At 48.0% G+C, this 20,530-nt stretch overlaps 1 protein-coding gene across 1 annotated transcript; it reads right to left on the bottom strand.

Moving 5' to 3' along the window:
* Positions 1-13,335: 13,335 nt before the first annotated feature.
* On the bottom strand, positions 13,336-17,866 carry PYCR2 (pyrroline-5-carboxylate reductase 2). The gene is made up of 7 exons (XM_079107967.1): positions 17,591-17,866; positions 17,238-17,308; positions 16,071-16,250; positions 15,744-15,965; positions 15,438-15,530; positions 15,085-15,248; positions 13,336-14,145 (listed from the first exon to the last, which is right to left on the bottom strand). Exons 1-7 carry the CDS (start codon positions 17,655-17,657, stop codon positions 13,980-13,982), a joined length of 963 nt encoding a protein of 320 aa, XP_078964093.1. The 5' UTR covers positions 17,658-17,866; the 3' UTR covers positions 13,336-13,979.
* Positions 17,867-20,530: the final 2,664 nt, after the last annotated feature.

Below are 20,530 nucleotides of genomic sequence, written 5' to 3'. Positions count from 1 at the left end.
GCCCCCCCCCCCCAAAAAAAAAAAAAAAAAGAAGATATACTGCCAGGTGCTATGGGACATGCCTATAATTCCAGTGACTTGAGAAACTGAGACAGGAGGATAGTAAGTTGGAGGTCAGCCTCAGAAACTTAGTGAGACACTGTCTCAAAGCAAAAAAATCAAAAGAACCCGGCAGGGGACTGGGGCTGTGGCTCAGTGGTAGAGTACTTGGTTTGCATTTGTGAGGCATTGGATTTGATCCTCAGCATCACATATAAATAAATTAAATAAAGGCATTGTGTCCATCTAAAACAACAACAACAAAAGAAAAATAACACAAATAAAAGAAAGGACTGGGTAGGAGGTGGGAGGTGGGGAAGGAAGGGGAAAGTGCTGGGAAGTGATATTGGCCAAATTATACTGTTATATTGTGTGCTTGTAAGAGTATATAACAGGGCTGGGGATATAGTTCGGTGTGTAGAGTGCTTGCCTATCAAGCACAAGGCCCTGGGTTCAATCCCCAGTACTGGAAAAAAAAAAAAAAGAGAGCGAGAGAGAAAAGAGTATATAACAACAAATCTCATCATTATGTACAACTATAATGCACCAATATTAAAATGTAGGGGAAAAAAAAGACTGGGGATGTATCTCAGTGGTAAAGTGCTCCTCGGTTCATCATTTGACTCTAAAAAGAAATGAGATATCAAGTGAAAAATGGACATGAAAGAAACTGAAGTGCATATTGCTAAGAAGTCAATCTGAAAAGGTCGTCTGATTCCAACTTTATAACATTCTAGAAATATCAAAATTAGGGATGATAGAAAGACCTGGCAGTTTTCCAGAGACTGAGGGGAGAGGGATGAGTAGGGAGAGCACAGAGGATTTTCAGGGCAGTGGAATTACTCTGTATGATACTATAAGGCTAAATACATGCTATTACACATTTGTCCAAACTCATAAAATATACACCAGAAGAGTGAACCAAGGACAGGCTGCGATTGGAGTGCTTTATGAGTTTGATCCTCAGCACCACATAAAAATAAATAAATAAAATAAAGGTATTGTGTCCATCTACAACTAAAAAAATAAAATAGGAGTGAGCCAAGTACAGGCTTGGGATGCTGGTGATGTGCCAGTGTCAGGTCAACTGTCACTTATGTACCACTCTGGAGAAGGATGTTGATGGGATTAGGTAAGAGAGGGGAGGGGCTGTGTGGGAAATTCTGTACTTCTCCCTCAGTTTTCCTATGAACCTAAAACTGCTCTGAAAAAGTAAAGTCTACAGATGCTGGGGCTGTGGTTCAATGCTAGAGGGCTCGTCTAGCACGTGTGAGGCACTGGTTTCTATCCTCGGTACACATAAAAACAAATAAATAAAATACAGTATTGTGTCCATCTACAACTAAAAAGAATTTTTTAAAGTATATATATTGTTAAACAAACAAATTTCCAAAGGCTTCTTATTACATTTTGGAAAAAAAAATCAAAATAATTTCCATGGTCTTAAAGCCCAGGCTGACCTGGGCCAGGTTCCCCTTCTCCACCTCCCCTGCTCTCTGAGAACCAGCTCCACAGGCCTCTCCTTCCCCATGTCATTCCCACCTCAGTGTCTTTAGCCATTGTCTTGGCCTCTAAAAACCTGCAAACCTGCAATCAGATCTTTACTGGGTTAGTTAATTCTTTTTTTTTCTTTTCTTTTTTTTTTTTTTTTTTTGGTACTAGGGATTGAACTAGGGGTGCCTAACCATTGAGCCATATCCTCAGCCCTTTTTTGTATTTTATTTACAGACAGAGTCTCACTAAGTTGTGGAGGCTGGTTTTGAACTTCTCTTGCCTTGCCTCCTGAATGACTGGGTGTGTGTCACCGCGCCCGGGTAGGATTAGTTAATTCTTATCATTCAGGACTTAGAACAAATGTCAGCTCCTCGGAGAGCCCTCTCTTGCCCATGCCTGACTATCTGTATGTCCCTTCCTGTCTCCCCCACTTACAGTCTCTCTAATCATCCTGGCCTATCTTCTTCTTGGTACTTAGTAAAATTCCCTTCCTCAACTCTATGTTTAACCCTTTACTGACTGCCTTCCCAGTAAAATGCAGCATCCATGAACTCGGTGACTTTCTCTGGCCTGTTTATGGCTATGACCCTGTACCTAAAACAATACCCAGTGTTCATGGAAGCTAATTCAGCAATATTTGTTGAATGAATGAATGAATGAAGAGATGGGAGTTTTCAAGTGTAGTGAGGGCCTGGGTGCAGTGGCACACGCCTATAATCCCAGCTACTCAGGGGTTTGCGACAGGAGGATCACAAGTTCAAGGCCAGCCTGGGCAACTTAGTAAGACCCTGTCTCAAAACTTTTAAAAATAAAAATAAGAAGGGATGTAGCTCAGTGATAGAGCACTCATCTAGCACGTGGGAGACCCTGGTGCAATCTTCAGTACTAGAAAAAAAATTTTTTAATTAAAATTTAAATTAAAAAGAAAAGCTTCATGAACTTCTCTGGGTTTCAATTTCTTTGTGAGATGAGGGACATGTACTCGATAGTTCCATCCAGCTCAAAACCACCAGAAGAGAGAAGAGGGGTGGACTTGGCTTCTTTCTAGACAAACCCCTACTTGCGGTTCAGTGCTTCCAGGTTTCTGCCAAGGAATGTCTTCCCAGGACCAGAAAGGGTTTTTAGGTCCCCCACTGTGGGCCACTGCATCAGGGCCCTCAGCACAGGACATTCCTCAGTCAGTAAGCCCAATATGGATTGGGGAGTTACTGGATCTGTCCAAGGCTCTTGTTCCATCCAGGAGCAAGATTCTGGATTCCCACAGTGTCCCCAACTGGTTCCGCCTATAGGATTATTATGGGGCACAACTTAAGAACAGACCAATCACCACTAAGAAGTCCAAATTTGAGAGTCTTTATTAAACCAACTAGCTGACTGTCTCACACAATGCCCCAAAAACGGCTATTGGGAGAATAGCCCTGACCATAGGGTTGTAGGGGTTCTTATACCAAAAGTCACATCAATCATAAGTGTCTGTTGCTATGATTCGAAATTACAAAGCAACATCATGAGATCATCAACAGAGGGGGAAGTGGGTCAGAATGACCCTTATCTAGGTACAAACTAAAGAATGGTTACTAACATCCACACAATCACCATTCACATGGTACATTGTTTAGGAGCAATAGGAATCAAAAAAGAGCAATTTTTCTTTACATAGGAATTGTCATTCTGTATTGTTAAACATGTCACACTAAGTAACTGATAATGGGTACAGAGGCAGGGTGTTCCCATGGGAGAAGCTTATTTCCTACATAACATGGAGTCTCAGAGCAAAATGGAGTCTGTTTAGTCATTTCCCTTAGAGTCTGGCCTAGAATATTCTCATGGAGTCAGATCTGTCAGCCCATCACAGGATGTGTCTTAGTGAGCAGTGGGCCCCACTTTATCTCCACCAATGAAAAATAAGCTTGCATTAAATTGTTTGCAGATACAAAGAGGCTGAGGCAAGAGAATCGCAAGTTCAAGACCAGCCTGGGCAAATTAGTGAGACCCTGTCTCAAAATAAAATTAAAAAGGCTGGGAATGTAACTTAGTGGTACAGTGCTTGCCTAGCATGCATGAGGCCCTGGGTTTAATCCTCAGTACCAGAATAAACAAAAGAACAAATAAAAAGAAGTGCTTGGTCTCCCCAGACCCAGGAGGGGCTCTGGTCACCCAGGAACTCCCAGAACATCTCATGGCAGGAGGTTATTTAGTTATTTTTTGTGGGACTTATCAGTGAGGAGACAGCACCAGAGACCTGTGATAGCCGGTCTTTCCTGAAGCCAGCCAGAGCTTCCAACCTTAGGGAGTTCCCAGAAAGTCTAGGTTGGGGGTTAGGAAGGAATGTGACATGAGCTCAGGGGGATCCTGAGGCAAGAGTCCTGAGACCTGGATTTGGCCTGGCTCCATCATCAACTCATACCCCTGGCCTGAGGGGTTGACAGAAGTCCTGCAATTTTGAAAAAGAATTGTGGCAGAGAAGAGAGTAGATCAGGCCACTGTGGAGAGAGCTGAAAAGAGGACCCTTCTCGGCCCTAAATTGAAGCCCATTTTCATGGTCCCAGATTCAGAAACCTGTGTTTCCCTGGAACCAGAACATACACCAGGCAGGTGGTGCACCATCAACTGAGGCAGAGATGAGGACACACAGGTGGGGCATGAGAGGAAGAAGGAGTTTGGACAGGATCAGTCTGGGGAGCCAAAGGGATGTCCAGGGGACTCCTACCAGGAACCTGGGAAAGTCAGGTGTGGGGTTCTTGGCAACAACAGGTATCAGAGCAGGAGGGGTCACGACAGGCAGAGGTAAGGGAGGAAGAAACTAGTGGCTAGGGGCTTGAGGGGAGAGAAGGAAGCCAGATAAGAGAGAAACTGAGAAAGGAAGGAGGAGACACCCCCACCCTGCCCAGGCAGCCATGGGCTGGTGCTAGAATCAGGGACAGGGAGTTTAGGAGGATATTTTTATCATTACAGTACAAGATGAAAGCCCAGAAATGGAAGAGGTCAGAGAACCTGCAAAGCCTTGTACACTGGGGAGTGCAGGTCGGCTCAGGATTAGTGCTACAAAGGACCCGACAGCAAGCTTTGGTCCAAGCCTGCATCTCACAGCTGGGGAAACTGAGGCCCACTAAGGTCCACCCCAGTGCTGATGGTGGGGCCAGGCTGGAGACAAGCATGTGGATTTCAGGATCTATCCACATCCTCAAAGCCCAGGCCTCCTGCAGCCCCTGGCTTCCTGCTCTGTGCCTTGGATCCATGAGGTTCTCCTTCGGGAAAACAAAAAGTGAATTAAAAAGCTCACTATTTCTGGCTCAGCCTGGGAAGCTCTGTTACCTTAGTTCTGTAATTAAAAATGAAATAACATGTAAAGTGAGGAAGGGAGTTGGTTCCAGGGCTGCCGTGGGGCCAGGCTCTCATCTTCCACACCTGGCTTCATCTTCCTGCCCATGGGTCCCTGAAAGCCAACAGGGGCTATGGGAGCTGGTTGGAGGTTGACCACAGTCACCTGTGGGGCAGGGAAAGCCCCACAGCAGCAGGCTGCGGTGCAGAGGGAGGGAGCATCGCGGAGCCTGTTTGAGAGTCAGTGTTGACAAGGGAGGCCAGGACTGACTTGGAAACTTGACCACGAGCTAAGAGAGTCTGCAGGAGTGGACACAGCACAGTGCCATGAACTGTGTGGCCCTGGGCAGCCCAGGACTCTCTGGATTAGTGAGGGATTTGACCTGCACCATGTGCACATCCCTCCTGTGTCTCTGGCTCTAGATCATGGCTGTCTCCACTAATTACCATCATCTACGATGGATGTACTTCTGTTTTATTTCTACTTTTCACTTTTACCATCAGTGTTTTCTATAAGAAGATTCTAAGATGTGTTAGCTTTGTGTCAGTAGCAATAGAGTAAAATGGAAGCATCCTCTGGGGTAAGTGTGACTTTGGAAATGTGTATGATCCTGTCACCTGGCAGCAGCCCCCGTGGCAAGGTAGGCTCTGTGACTACAGCCTCATCATGGTCCCAGGAAATGGGGGTTTGTTGCTGTTAATGTGAGAAAATACTGGTTCCTGAGAGGGTTCAGTCCTCTCTCAGGCCTGATGCCCTGAGGCCCCCAGAATGTGTTCCATAATAGGGTCCAGTCTTTACCTATCTTACAGCCTAATGACCCTTGGCCATCAGATGGGAGCAGTTAAGGCAGATTCCACACAACAGGGATATGGAGGAGGAAAAGGACAAAACAGGTTCCTCTGGAGGGGGGTGAGATGAGGAGAGTTGGAGACTTCATGAGCATGGGTCAGGCATAAGCTCTGAGTCCTGTGGTTTGTTGGTACTTATGACTGCTGTTGTTCCAAGTGGGAGGTGTGGCCTGGGCTTGAGGCAGATCCTGTGTGCTGAGGAGGCAGGGGAAGACACACCTGGAGGGAGTTGGTTTTCCTGAAGTCTGGACTGGATTTCCAGCTGGTCAGCCCAGCAGGGAATTGGCTAGAATAGCACAACCCCCACCCTGTGCAGCTCTGGTAGGCCAGTCTTCACTTTCCCTGATGGAGAGACCACAGGCCTGGTTGGCAATGACCAGAGGCCTCCAGGACCATGACAGCCTTGGTCTGCCCCTAGTCTGACTGACTGCTTCTCTTGCAGATGGAGGTTGCCATTCAAACTCATCCTTATCCTGAGCGTCCCCCCATTTCTCCAAGTTCTGGGTTCAGGTCCTACTCACCCTGTCCCTTCTCACTTCTTACCTGGATGGCCTGAGGCCCCATCATTTGCTGACCCCACTCTCATCCTAGGAGCTCCCGCTGCTTTCCCAGTCCTCTCTGTCCTTCCCTACTCATCTTTGAATATTGATGAGCCACAGACTCTGCTTATCCTGGACTGAATCTTGCCCCAAATTCATAGTTGAAGCCCCCCAGCACCTCAGATGCCACTATTTGGACATGAGACCTTTAAAAATGCAACTAAATTCAAATGAGGTCATGAGGGTGGTCCCTCATCTACTATGGCTGAGGCTGGTTTTGAACATGCGATTCTTCTGCCTCAGCCTCCTGAGCCTAGGATTACAGGTGGGCATCATCATGCCTGGCTGGCTGTCATCCTTTTAAGAAGAGATCAGAACACAGACACATACATAGGGAAGACCATGCAAGGACACATCGAGAAAGAAGCCTTCTGTGAGGCCAGGAGAGAGGACCCAAAAGAAACCAACCCTGCCAAAACCTTGATGTCAGACTTCCAGAGTCCAGAACCATGAGACCATACATTTCTGTTGCTGAAGACCCCCCAGTCTGAGGAACTTTGTTACAAAGGATTCTACCCTAGGGGGTCAACACACTGTTCTTGTCACACAGATGTGCCCTACCATTATGGTGCTGGGCTGCAAACCCCCATCTGACCCCCAGCCTCTTCTGAGGCTATCCCCACCTCACCCCAAATGGAACCCTGGATGATAGCATGTGGTGAACACAAGCTCCGGCCACCACTCCTCACCATGGTCCTGGGCAAACTAGCAAGCCTCAGTCTCCGCATTTGTGAACATGGGGATGAAAACATCTACTTGCAGGATTGTTGGCCAGCATCAGGGAAGATGGTGAAAAGGGTCCAGCCATGCCTATATCAGGCATGCCACCAATGGCAGCTGTTATTTTTATTGTTTTTTTCTCAAACCCGATCTTCCAGTATGTATCCCCTGCATTAAATTTTTTTTTTTTTTTTTAAACAGTAAAATGGAGTCATGGAGCCTGAAGCTTTGCTTGGTCCAGTTTCCACACCTGTTTCTCCCTCAGCTGCCCCTACCCCACAGATCAAACTCTCCATTAAGCACCTACTAAATGACAGTCATTGTGCTCTGGCTGAGCATACAATGGTAAACCCTGTAGACAGGAAGAGGTTTCAGCTTATCTGTGCATTAAACAAATTGGCTTTTAAACAATAAATTGCTATGGGAGGTGTATTCAGGGAAACCAAGGGTCCTGAAACTTTGTGGATTACCTCTTCCACTGGCCTCCCTCCTCTTTTACCCAGATGGCTGCAAGACTCCAGTTACTGGTTTCCAATACTTCCAGAATTTTCATTCTTTGGCAAATATCAGGTCTGATCCTTGTTTTAAATAAACCTCCTGTGGCTGCTCCTTCTTTCCATTGGGCCAAGTCCAGCGTCTTCGTGGTCCAGCCTCTCCTGTCATCCAGCCTCCCCCAAATACATTTACTCTTCATTCCTCACTCCACCAGGTGAAAGACTACCCACACGGGGCATGGTTCACACACTGCACCTATGCTCAGGCAACGCCATCCCTGAGGGTCAGTCTTGGCCTCCTTGCCCTGTACTGCTTCTTTTCTAGCTGGAGGGCAGATTCTCTTATGGAACCTTCAGAGATTCTGATTCTGTATTTTGGGGTGGGAGACAAGGGTCTGATGCACTTTAGCAACCAAGGTAAGGTGAAAGTGTATCTGGTGGAAGATGAGGTGAGCAAAAACTGGGGACACACAGTTTTTGGGGTCTGGGGTTTAGACTGAGGGAGCATTTTGGAGAACCAAGATAATAAGGTTAGAAATGGAGCTCAATAAATGCTTGCTTCCCTTCATTTCCCTTAATTAAATAAAGCAGGTGGGGCTGGGGATGTGGCTCAGTGGTAGAACTCTTGCCTAGCATGCATGAGGCCCTGGGTTGCACCCAAGTCCCCCAACCCCCAAAGGTGATCAGTTGGTCTGAGAACCAGCAGTGCTGCAAGGAACAAGGGCCATGGGCCCAGCCAGACCAGGTTCTTGATTGGATCCTTTGAGGCCTGGCTCTGGACGTGACAAGTTAGTCTCTCTGAGCCTCAGATTTCTTAATGATGATATTAACACCAGCAATTTTAGGTTATTAGCTCTCACTCCTGCCAGACATCAAGCCAAGGCCTTTATCTAATTTATTTAATTCTCAGCACCCCCTCCCCCAGGTGGGAACTGTTCTCACCCTCACTTTACAGATAAGTTCCTAGAGGCTCAAGAATTCATTCAAGGTCAAGGGTAGTAAGTGATCTGACTCTTAAGATTGCTTCCCGAGCAAGATTAGTGGGTATTTGCTTCAGATGATCTGTGCACAGTCTGGGCACCATGGACACTTGATGATGCTCTTGTCCCTAAGCTGGATATTCAGGAAAAGGGACCCAGGTCTGTGGACAGTTAGGAGAGTTGCCCTCCTGCTTTGCCTTGTTGGAGACTGGGAGGGCAGCGACAAAGACTGCTGACAGGAAGCAGAGAATTCATTCGGGAATTTCTCTGACCAGCACTGACAGGTCTGGCACCTAGCCTGACTGTCTGCTCTTTCTCCCAGGGCACAGGCGAAATTTGCGGCGGAAGGCAGTCTCAATGGTTGACGGCTGGCGTCTCCTAGTGGCAAAAGAGCTTCTCAGCTGCTGCTGAGCCGGGGAAACCCACCAGGCTGGGCAGCAGCGATCACCTTACTTCCTGCTCCTGCTGGCCGCCTAAGTGGCATTTTTATGCCTTCCTCGAGAACGCATCCGTGAATTTAGTGGAGGAAAATTGGAAGGAGGATTTGGATCTGGAGACTTAAGTTTTGTTGCTAGTCCCCAAGTCACCTTTGAAAAGTGCATTGGGCTTGTTATGTGTTACATGGGGATACCAACCCCTTGTCCCTACTTCCTAGGATCTTTGCAGGAATCCTAGTGGATGCAATGGGAGAATGCTTCTTGTCAACTCAAAAACTCTGCTATACAGTATTATGTTCCATTTCTGAGTCAAACCCACAACCCTGATCACCTAGTGGGGAAGACAGGTGCGGAAGTAGATGGTTCCCATGGATGTGGTTTCATTGAAGAGGAGACTCCAGTATCAGAGGAGCCCAGGGAGATCTTCCAGCCCATCTCAGAGTATAGTTGCAAAGAAGGCGAGCTTATGTGGAAAGAAGAGATGGGGTGCAGAAGATCTTTCTGACCACCCTTGCCAAGGATGATGTTCTCATATCTGGAGTGTTCCTGGACACAGCTGTAGACCAAAGTGGGGCAGGCAGGGCATACTTCAGCCCTGACTGACCACCTCAGACCAAGCTTTCATGGCGAGGCAGCCTGACAGGTGTTCCAAATGTATTTTGTGACCAGGTAATACTTTCATATGATTCCACAGTACCAAAAGAGATATAATGAAAGGTTTTGTTCCGATCCTGCCCCAACCTGCCACATTCCTGAGCCATCCCCCACCACCCTGCCAGAAGGAAGCCCCTTTTATTAATTGGTTTATTATGTATCCTTCCAGAATTTCCTTATTCAATGTTGTACTCCCCACTCCTACTTATATAAGGTAGTATACTATTCACACTGGCTTGGATCTTGAAATGAGATGCATTTCATCTTCAAAATGCTACTTATTTAATAGCCACAATATCCACATTTTTTCCTTCCAGTGCCGGGGCTTGAACTCAGGACCCAGGACCTCCCACATATTGAGCATGTCCTCTACCACTGAGCTACACCTACACTTCTGTGTTCTGTCTACTTTATTGGTAAAGGTGGAGCAGAGGTCAAGGCTTTACAAGTATCTTGGTTAGATACAGAGAAAGGCCTGAAATGGTGAGGGAAAGTACAACCAGGCACTCAGGCTCAGGCGACTCTCCAGTGGCTCTCTGGAGAGCGTTGCCTAGTAACAAACGTGTAGGGATGCAGAGAGGAGGGTGCGTATGTGTTCCTGAACGGCCTACAGAGTGGAGAGCTGTGGAAAAAATTGTTAAATCTTTTAACTACCAACTCATGTCTCCTTATTATAACCAACAAATGATCTAAAGTAAAATAAATCTATCAAGAAATCAGGTGAAAAGTCAATGGGTGCAGAAATTTTTGTTCCTGCATTTCGGGAGAGAAAAATGGATGTTCTCCTATAATATATAACATATGGATACATAATATAACATATCCATACATAATGGATAAGAAAATGTTTTTCTGGAGCCCTGAGAGAAGTCCACCATGAAATAGGGATGGAGGCTGCTGTAGGCATGCCTACCTAGGAGTCCTGAGAGGGAGAGGAGTCAGGGAGCTGGGAACAGGGAGGGTGGCCAGATAGGGAAGAGGTCAGTGTTAAACAAGTGGCATCCACTACCTGTTACTAGGAGCAGAAATCCGAGCACTTCTACTCACTGCCTCTTGTTACAGGACTCCTCAAGGAAAACACAACTTGTCAAGCACTGGCTAGAACGTGGCTTGGCTTCACTCATATGGATGAGATAGCACAATCAGCTTTGGTGGTGGGCATTGGTCCCCCCGTGCCTGGGGGCTTCCTCCCAGCAGTCATCCAGGGCCATTGGCCTTATATATCCCTCTGTGCTACAGCAGGAACCCACTCCCTCATCCCAGGGAACAGATATAGCAGTGGGGTTGTCCAGGTGACATACGACACATATGCTTAACCAAAGAAATACACAATAAGGCTGAAAGAGGAATGGTGAAACAGGAATGGTGTGCCCACAAGGCAACAAGTTCAGCACCAACTGTGATGACTCTATGTCTTGGTACAGAAATGTTCCAGGCTCAGGGCCCATTCTCATGTGGCCAAGATGGGGTGAAAGGACTGAGACACACTTCCTTGCTCTCAGACCTCTCCACACTGCCTTTCCTCCTTCCCATGGGTGCCACATCTCCTGTGTGTCCACATCTATTCTTGTACAATTTACAACAGGGACAGTCTTACTGACTAGGCCACACTCTGGCCCTGCAGGGCACTTGCCACAAAGGAAGTATTTAGCAAATACTCGGAAAGGCTGTGTTAGACCCCAATGCCAGCTCTTATGGGGGACTTTCAGGGGGGGTTCCTGGTGGCTCAGGCTTCTAGTGGGACTGAGACAAGCTCCAGAACCTCTGTCCAGGCCTGACACATTATGGGACCCCTTGACCATATAAAAGAGTTGCCACCCTGGCTATGGTCAGTCCTGTGAGAAGGTGTGCAGCTGGGTGGGGAAGTCCTGGGTCCTTGTCAGCACCTCCAGGCAGAACTGAGGTCCTGGGGAGACCAAAACATGGTCCTCCCAAGAATAAATCTCTCTCACCTCTTCCTGGAGAAGGACCAGGGCACCAGACAACATCAAATTTGGTCCTGACCACGAGAGGTGGAAGCTCTCCACAATGCACCAAGACATAAGCCTGACTGTAAGTAGGTCCTCAGTAGATGTATGTTGGCGAATTTAGGCCAGGGAAGGGGGTGATCTTGTAGGGGCTGAAGGAAAGGAAGATGAAAGGGACAAATTTCTGTCATCCTGGACAGCTTTTGGATAGGCTTAGTACAGAGGACAGGATTTAGTATCAGATGTTGACCTCAGTAAGTAGAATCACACAGTAATTGTCCTTTTAACTGACTTCTTTTACCCATCCTTTCTTAAGTTCCTGTATGTAGCACATATCAGTACTTCCTTTCTATTGCCAAATGACATTTCATTGTGCAAATGTTTTATCCACTCACCCAACTACTGGACATTTGGGTTGTCTATTTTGTTGTTGGTGGTGGTTTTTATTGGGGATTGGACCTACAGGTTCTTTACCACTGAGTCACATCCCCAACCCTTTTTATTTTCTGAGACAGGGACTCACTAAGTTGCTAAGGTTAACTCCAAACTTGTGATCCTTCTGCCTCAGCCTCTTGAGTAGCTGAGATTGCAGGTGTGTGCTACCATGCCTGACTTTGTCTACCTTTTAGCATTTTTTTCCCCCAGTGCTAGGATCAAATCCAGGGCCTTAGGCATGCTAAGCAAGTTCTCTACTATTGAGCTACACACCCCCAGCCCCCTTTGGTTATTATTAAGGCGGCTGCCATGAACATTCATGTGCAAGTTTCTGTGAAGACATGTTTTTATTTCTATTGAATATACACCTTGGAGCAGAATTGCTGGGTTCTACAGTAGCTGTTTAAACGCTGAGGAACTACCAGACTGTGTTCCAAAGTGGCGGTACGATTTCACATCCCTAACAGCAATGCACAAGGATTCTGTTTACTCCACATCCTTTGCAACATGTTATTGCTGTTTCTTATTTTCTTTTTGGCCATACTGTAGATTGAACCCAGAGCCTCTCACATGTTAGGCAAGTGCTCTGCTACTGAGCTACATCCCCAGCCCTGATTATTTTGAGACAGGGTCTCACTAAGTTGCCCAGGCTGGCCTCGAACTTGTCATTCTCTTGTCTTGACCTCCTGGGTAATTCCAACCTGATGGTGATGCCAATGCTTGCACCTTTTCAAAAAAAGGAAGCTTGTTCCTAGGAGCCCCTGCACAAGTAGTGGGATCCTTAAGAACAAGTGTCAGGCACAGACTGCCTATGTGAGGCAGGCACAGGCTGCCTACGTGGGCAACCACAGACTCAGTATGGTTTGCGCAGATGGTGTAACCAGCTCCAGCTTCTGGAGACTGGAGAGTCACTAGCTAAGAACAGAGGACCCAGTGTGAACCAGCAGCACAATTAAGGGTAAGGAGCTTCTCCCTTCTAGGCCTCAGCACCTCCTACCAAGTGAAGAAAATGAGTCCCCACCTTAGAGGGCAATGGCAGGGTTCACATGCTCAGCATGGTGCCTGACCCACAACTCCCACAGCTTTCTCCTTTGTGTCTGTGGCTACTGCCCACACCCCACCAGGGCCACGGGTTCTTCTCTGCCATTAGCTTTGCCCATCCTAGAACACATCATCTTGTCCCTGACCTGGAATAGGAACAGGGCTGGAGTAATCATTATAGCTCTCAGGCCCTGGTCCCTTATTCTTTCTCATCTGCAATTCTTGCGCTTGGACAGTATAGGCAGAACCTAGGAATGGCCTCATGTTCTCTAGAACAAGGATTTAAGACTAAGCATAAGAAAAACAGAATAAAAAAGAACTTTATTAAAGCAGCTAAATTTAACACTGAATAACACATTCTAAAGGGCACATCTACAAAGCTACAGTTAAATATAAGCATTGTCGAATGCCACACACTTCTTTTTTGAAATTCTTTTTGTGGTGCTGGGGATGGAACTCAGGGCCTCAACACTGCTGGTCAAGTCTCTACCACTGAATAACATCCTAGTCCCTAATGCCACACACTTGATTCACTGTAACAATTCTAAATTGCTCACTTCCTTTCCATGTATCAATTCAGATGGGCCTTTCATGTTTTTTCTCACTTCCTTGTCTTGATATCAAACTCTAGAACCCCAACTGAAGTTCTCCCCAGACCTTCCCACTGAGCTGAGCACTGACTCAGGTATCAGCCACGCTCTCCATGAGCAGAGGAAGGTGTGCAGGGATGTGTCTGGCTTCCAGCATCGGCTACCCACCCCTCAGAGCATTTTCCTACATGGCACAGGAGAGGCAACTAGTACATCTTAGTCTGAACAGACCTAAGGAGTTTATCAGAGGGACCTGAAACCACCTGAGTGGGCCCCTCCCTGCGCAGCTGGGGAAGGGCAGAGGAGTTAAGGCCCTTCAGGTGAGGGCTCTGAATCACAGAGAGGAGGGCAGTGATGCCTTAGTCCTTCTTGCCTCCCAAGGCTGGGCTTCTTGTGAGGAGTTTTCCTGGGCTGGAGGGGGTCTGTGCGGACACTGTGGAGGATTCCAGCTTCACTCTGTCTAGGAGGGTCTTCTTAACAGCAGCTGGAGAGATCTTTTCTTGGTCAGCCATGGACTGTAGCTCTCTGCAGACAAAGTCCAAGAAGAGTTGAAGGAAAGCAATAAACCTCGGCGACAGAGCTTTATGAATCTTCCCTATCTATAGAGCCCCAGACCCAAAATTTGATATACCAAAAATTAGAATCCCAAACCAAATGCTCCCCTCAGCTTCTTAGTATTATTTAACTAAGTAGGGGTCTGTCTTCTTTATCTCATTTGATCCAAGCTAAACATAGAGCTCCAGTGGTATCTGTGACCACACGGGGAGGGAGAAAGTGTGGAAAATTACAGGGTTTAACAGAGACTACTGGAGGTTACCATGCTACATGAAATAAGCCAATCGCCAAAAACCAAAGGCCAAATGTTCTCTCTGATACATATGTGATGCTAACACACAAAAAGGGTCGCGGTGGGGAAGGAAAGAAAAGAAGTTCATTGGATTAGACAAAGGGGAATGAAAAGAAGGAAGCGGGGATGGGAACAGGAAAGAGAGTAGAATGAATCAGAGGTAACTTTCCTATGTTCATATATGAATCCACAATCGCTGTAACTTCACATCATGTACAACCAGAAGAATGGGAAGTTAGACTCCATGTATATATAATATCTCAAAATACATTCTATCATGAACTAAAAAGAATTTAAAAAAATTTTTTAAAAAGGGTCAGAGATAAAACTGAATCCTGCCTCCATCAATTATTACCTGTTTTGATCTTAAACTTCCCCATCTATAAATCAAAGTTAATTCCAGTTATCAAAACTGTGGTAAGAATTAAATGAAGTAAGGCCTGCAGACCCTTGGCTAAACAAAGTGTAATAATTCATGGTCTAGGAAGTGCATTCTGGCACTAGTTTATGGGACCCAAGACAGGAAGACTGCAAGCTGGAGCCCAGCCCAGCCCTTCCCTGTCCAGGGCAGGCTGGGAGCGAACAGCCTGGGGCAGAGGACAGCGAGATGCTCCTACCGCGTTCGGATACAGGAAGCCTCAACTGCATTGATGAGCAGAGAACGGAAGCCCCCACTCTCTAGGACGTGCAGGGCATGGATGGTGGCCCCGCCAGGGGAGCAGACATTATCCTTGAGCTGGCCTGGATGGTCCTCGGAATCTAGTAGCATCTTGGCAGCTCCCTACAGCATGAAGGAGCATTAGAGGAGAAAGCTGCTGGTGCACCTGGGGACAGACTTCCCCACACCCACTATTCCCAGCCAATCCCTATACCAACTTCCAAACCAGCCCATCCCATCCTCACCTCAGTGACCCACAAGAACCCCTGGCACACACCCTGGTCCCAAATGTGCAGGGAAAAAGACACTGACCAGTAAGGCCTGGGCCCCTAATCGAACTGCGAGGCGCCTCGGCACACCCATCTTCACCCCACCATCCGCCAACGCATCCAGGGCCATGAACGCCTGTGGAGACACTCACTGAGCCCTGGGCAGCAGGCACTCAAAGCCTCCCCAGGGTCTGCTTTTTAGTGATGATTGTAACTAGCGCCAGTGGCAGTTTTCTTCATCAGCCACTTATGACCAAGATGTAGGCACTGTTCCCCAGCCCAAGACTGCCTCCCAGCCCATCCAACTGCCTAGGTTCCCTAAAGGTCGACTGAGCAGATAAGGCCTCACATAGGCAGGCCCGCTGCCGCTAAGCCCTGTGATGGCATCAATCAGGTCCTCTTCCACCTCTGTGCAGAAGCCCACACTGCTCATAAGCTGCTCCAGTAGCTGCCCATCTTCCACCAGGGCGTGGGTGCCAGTGGCATACACTGTGGCACCCTCCCGCACCACCACAGGGGTGTTGGTCATGCAGCGAATCACTTTGGGGGTCGGCTGGAATGCCATCAGTTTCTGGAATAAGACAGAGGGCCATAGTTTCCACCTGCATCCACCCATCTGTTGCCATTCCCAGACCACCCTTCCTCACACAAAGGGCATCAGGGGTGAGACAGGTACCTTCTCCACAGAGCTGATGGTGACACCGGCTGCACAGGAGACCACAATATGCCTGGCCTGTACATTGGCCCCAATCTCATCCAGGACAAAGGGGATGATGTGTGGTTTCACAGCCAGGAACAGGACATCACTGTGCCTAACTGTCTCCTTGTTGCTACGGGTCATGTTCACACCCATTTTCTGTAAGAGGAGATGGCATGGCTAACAGTGCTGGGAAGACTTGTTAAACCCAAGCCTCCCAGAGAGCAGCTGAAAACCTGCTAAGCCCACTGTGCCAGCTGCAGCACTGAATTCCTTGCCTTGTCCCCTCAGGATTCCACTCCAATTGACATAAAATTTTCCATTCTGCTACCGGACAAGTAAATATGGCATGAAAAGCTTCACCAAGGTAGCCAGGAAGTGGCTGTCCCCCCATCCTCACCAATCTTCTGGCATCCAAGGCATCCCTTTGCCAGGTGAGAATGCTCCATGGTAGAAAGTGTCATAGGCAAAGGAAAAAGTGAAATCTAGTCCCAGGGGTTGGGGGCAGTGCTGGGTCAGGTCCTATTCCAACCTCTGCCACTTGTTCACCAGATTGCACAGCCTCTACATGATTCAGCTGTGACTGGAAGACACCCATCCCTCTAGGACTCCAAACTGAGAAGCAGGACAATCCTAGACACAGACACTGCCTAGACAGTGTATGCCACCTGTCTCCTTAGCCATCCTCTACTATGCTTCCCAGGTCTTGGAAGAAGGTGAGCTACTATGCTTGAAGAGAGAAACAACTAACTCCCCAGGTTCTTTCTTGACATGCTCATTCAAGTTTCAGGACAACAGCAAAGTGGTCAAAGTAAATGAGGAAGGAGAGACTCACAACGGCTGCATACTTTAAGATCACACAACTAACTGACCAAGAAAAATGTGTCCTAGGGCACCTACTATATATATATATGCGCCCATGTATGATTACTTCAGTTAATCCTCTTAAGACCCCCCTCCCGCACTCAGGGTCTGGATTTAACCCCAAGTCAGCCTGCCTAGGGGCTCCCACTACCCTAAGCAGCTCCATAAAGGATGAACGAATCGAGATGTCCCTGGGAAGCCAAAGACCAGCGCAGAGACTCAGGGTCAGCCTCACTCAGTTCATCTAAGGTTATCCTTTTACTGAGCCTCCACCCCACTTACCCTGAGCACGGACACGGTAGGCAGGTCCATTTCCGGGGAGCTGGCTATTATCTTGTGAGCCGACAGGATGCCTGCAGAAGAAAAGGCTTTTCAACGGAATCACAGCCCATTCCGTGGTCGTGCTTTCCCTGGGAAAGCAGGATCAAAACGCACGGCTGCTCCAACGTGCCAGTCTCCGACACCAACTTAATCCCTTTCGCGGATATAAAATGACTTGCTGCTTAAAGAGTCTCATCTACACCACCATACGCAAATTCCCCCATTCATTCATTCATGCTGGTGGGGTGAAGGGCGGTTCACAGACCAGGCCTAGGACCCGCCTGCGAATCTGCCTCCCGCATCCACGCGCTTACCTGCGGCGGTAAAGCCCCGCGCCAGAGCGCAGGTCAGCTGGCCAGCGCCGATAAAACCCACGCTCATGGTGGCTGGCTCCCAGCGGCCGCCGCAGAAACCCACTGGGCGCAGTCCAGGTGACGCTGCTAGCGGAAGGACTGGGAGTAAGAAGCCGGATCCGGAGAGTTCCGGGCAGTTTCTGGGACCGGGATGGACGGGGCTCACTCCTGCGCGGGACCCCGTGAGACACCTCACTCTCAACCGACGCGCTGGCAGCAGGCCTTGCTGTAGGCCACGTGGCCCGGGCGGCCAATCCGCGGCTGGGAGCTCCGAGAGACCAATCCGCGGGCAGGAGCTCAGGGAGAACCAATCCGCGGCCATGCTGGGGCCATGTGCCCGCCCCCTCCGCTCCAGACTGGTTCACTGCGCCTCTGGAGCAACTCCGAGGCTGGTACTGTAATGTCCAGCGCCGCAAACTGAACGGAGATTGTGGTCCCCAAGCCGTGTGGGACTCAGAGCCTAGGCCTCGCCGAGGTCTGGCTAATATTGTTTCTGGCGCTGGCCGTCAGCCGCCCCTCATGACCAAGAGGGATCCTCCAGATTGCCGATTTTATATGAATGAAGCCTTCTTGGCGGAGCTCAGACAGGATCGTACAATCTGTGGGGCCCCGGCCAAGTGCATCCGTGCGACCCGGGATTAGCGGGATCCGCACTTCAAAAGCCCTGGTTTCTGCCGGCTCCCTCCTGGCCCACGTTTGGATGTCAGCTGGGTATCTGCGGTTTATTCGCTTGCACTCGCATGGTTCGCCTAAATTTTTTTTCTTGACTGGATCGCAAGCGGAACCAGTTCCTGCTTGAGGAAATGATTGACTCTCAGAACTAGCAAGTCTCCGACTCCTCTTTCACAAGTTCGCGCCCCTCTCCCCTGGTCGCCACTTGCTGGATTTTTCGGTGTTTCTTCGTTTCGTTTTTTTTTTTCCCCTTTCCCCTGTGGCAACAGGGATTGAACCTAGGGGCGATTAACCACAGAGCCACACTCCCAAGAAGTGCACCTATTTACTGCACCTGAGTCAGGGGCAAATACCATCTTTTTTTTATTATTATTAGGAAAGCAATGCGTACATATTAATCATAATTTCAAAAATAAACCATTGGTAATGGCCCACACCTGTAGTCCCTAGCGACTTGGTGGGCTAAGGCAGAAGGATCCCAAGTTTGAGACCAGCCTAAGGAATTTAGTAAGACTATGTCTCAAAATAAAAAATGAAAAGGTAGAGGGATGTAATTCAGTGGTAAAGCACCTCTGAGTTCAGTCCCCAGCCACCCATCCACCCCCCCCAAAAAAAATGCTGCAAATGACAAGCGTTTTGTTTTTGTTTTTGTTTTTGTTTTTATAGCAAAAAAAGAGTAAGATTTATTCAAATGAGAAGAGACAGAACTCCCGCAAGCTAAGAAGGGACCCCACTAAGAAGGGACTCCAGAGGAGTTGCCTGACTTCATTCTTCTTTATGACTGAATTATATATATATATATATATATATATATCACATTTTCTTTGTCCATTCAGGAACAGGGGTGAAGTGGGAGGACTGTAAGAGTCTTAAGAAAGGAGACCCTGTGTTAGTGGCCTCCAGTGCTGGCTTGCTCCCAGCCACAGCAGACAACACAAGAGAGGGAGCAGCGAAAACACTTGCTCCCCAGAGTTTGAAAGTGGAAACTGCTGACCAGAAACTGGTATTGTACTGGGGATGTAGCTCAGTGGTAGAATCCATACTTAACATGCAAGAGACCCTGGGTTCAATCTGCGGCACCTAAAAAGAAAAGAAACTGGTTATTTTACAGTACTTTGAGGTCTATTATTTTTCATCTCCAAAGTGTTTTTGTTTTGTTTTGTTTTTGTAGTACTGGGGATGGAACCCAGGGGTGCTCTACCACTGAGCTATATCCCCAGTCCTTTATTTTTTATTTTGAGACAAGCTCTTACTAAGTTGCCCAGGCTGGCTTTCAACTTGAGATCCTCCTGCCTCAACTTTCCAAATCACTGGGATTATAGGAATGTGTCACCATATCCAGCTTCATCTACAAATTTGCATGTACATAGTTTTTCTATTTGCTTGCTTTTTTTCATTTCTTTCTCTCCTCTCTCCCTCCCCCTCTTCTCTCTCTCTCTCTCTCTCTCTCTCTCTCTCTCTCTCTCTCTCTCTCTTTTTCTTTCTGCTGCCAGGAGCCAAACCCAGGAGCTCCCACATGTTAGGGAGGCAGGCAGACATTCTATCACTGATCTACACCCCCAGCCCATATATACATAACTTTGTTGTATATTTTAATGGACAGTAGCCCCATTTAAATCCCATGGGATTTAAGGGCCTTGCTGATGCTAAAGGCCTGTTTCCTTGGTGCTCTAGCCCCTGCCATGGCCCCCAGGGAGATTATGTCTGATGCCTGTTAAAGTTCCTTTGGGATAGAGAGATGAAATGAGGAGAGGAGAGGGCTGTGATCCTCACTCAATCCCTTGGACACATCCTCCGGGAGGGCCCTAGCCTAGCACTACCATGGACACGTTCTCTCCATGTCTAAAACCTATCTTCTTGGGTGCCTGCTCTACTGAACAAGACAGACGTGTCTGCCAGGCAGCCAGGACATCTCTACTCCCATCCTCCCAGTCACCAGTCAAGCAGGTTCAGCCATCCCTGCTCTTCCTTTCCTGCCTCCCCTCAGTCCTGTGTTCTCCCCCACCAGCTGTCACAGACAAAGCGGGTAGTGTTCATTTCTGTCTTTATTTGTCCTGGTTCTTCACTCTCAGGGCCTCCCTTCTGGCTTATCTCTAAAACAGCAGGCCCATCTCTTCTAAGAACTGAAATGATCCAGGCAAAATGGGAGTGAACCCTGAGCTGCCCCCAGCTACACAGATGGCAAGGCCCTTGGCGCCTGGGTCCTTCCTGACACCTCTCTAGGAGGTT

This window comes from Sciurus vulgaris, assembly GCF_902686455.1.
Source record: "Sciurus vulgaris genome assembly, chromosome: 12".
NCBI classification, from domain to species: domain Eukaryota; kingdom Metazoa; phylum Chordata; class Mammalia; order Rodentia; family Sciuridae; genus Sciurus; species Sciurus vulgaris.
Note: the sequence above shows the minus strand (reverse complement) of the source record. Positions and strands in the feature narration are given on the sequence as shown.

Excerpts from the sequence above, each read along its gene's own strand:
- PYCR2 (XM_079107967.1), bottom strand. The coding sequence starts at position 17,657 with ATGAGCGTGGGTTTTATCGGCGCTGGCCAGCTGACCTGCGCTCTGGCG. Across the intron at positions 15,966-16,070 it reads CCATCAGCTCTGTGGAGAAG|AAACTGATGGCATTCCAGCC; the intron begins GTACCTGTCTCA and ends GTCTTATTCCAG. Across the intron at positions 15,531-15,743 it reads GCGGCAGCGGGCCTGCCTAT|GCGTTCATGGCCCTGGATGC; the intron begins GTGAGGCCTTAT and ends GTGTCTCCACAG.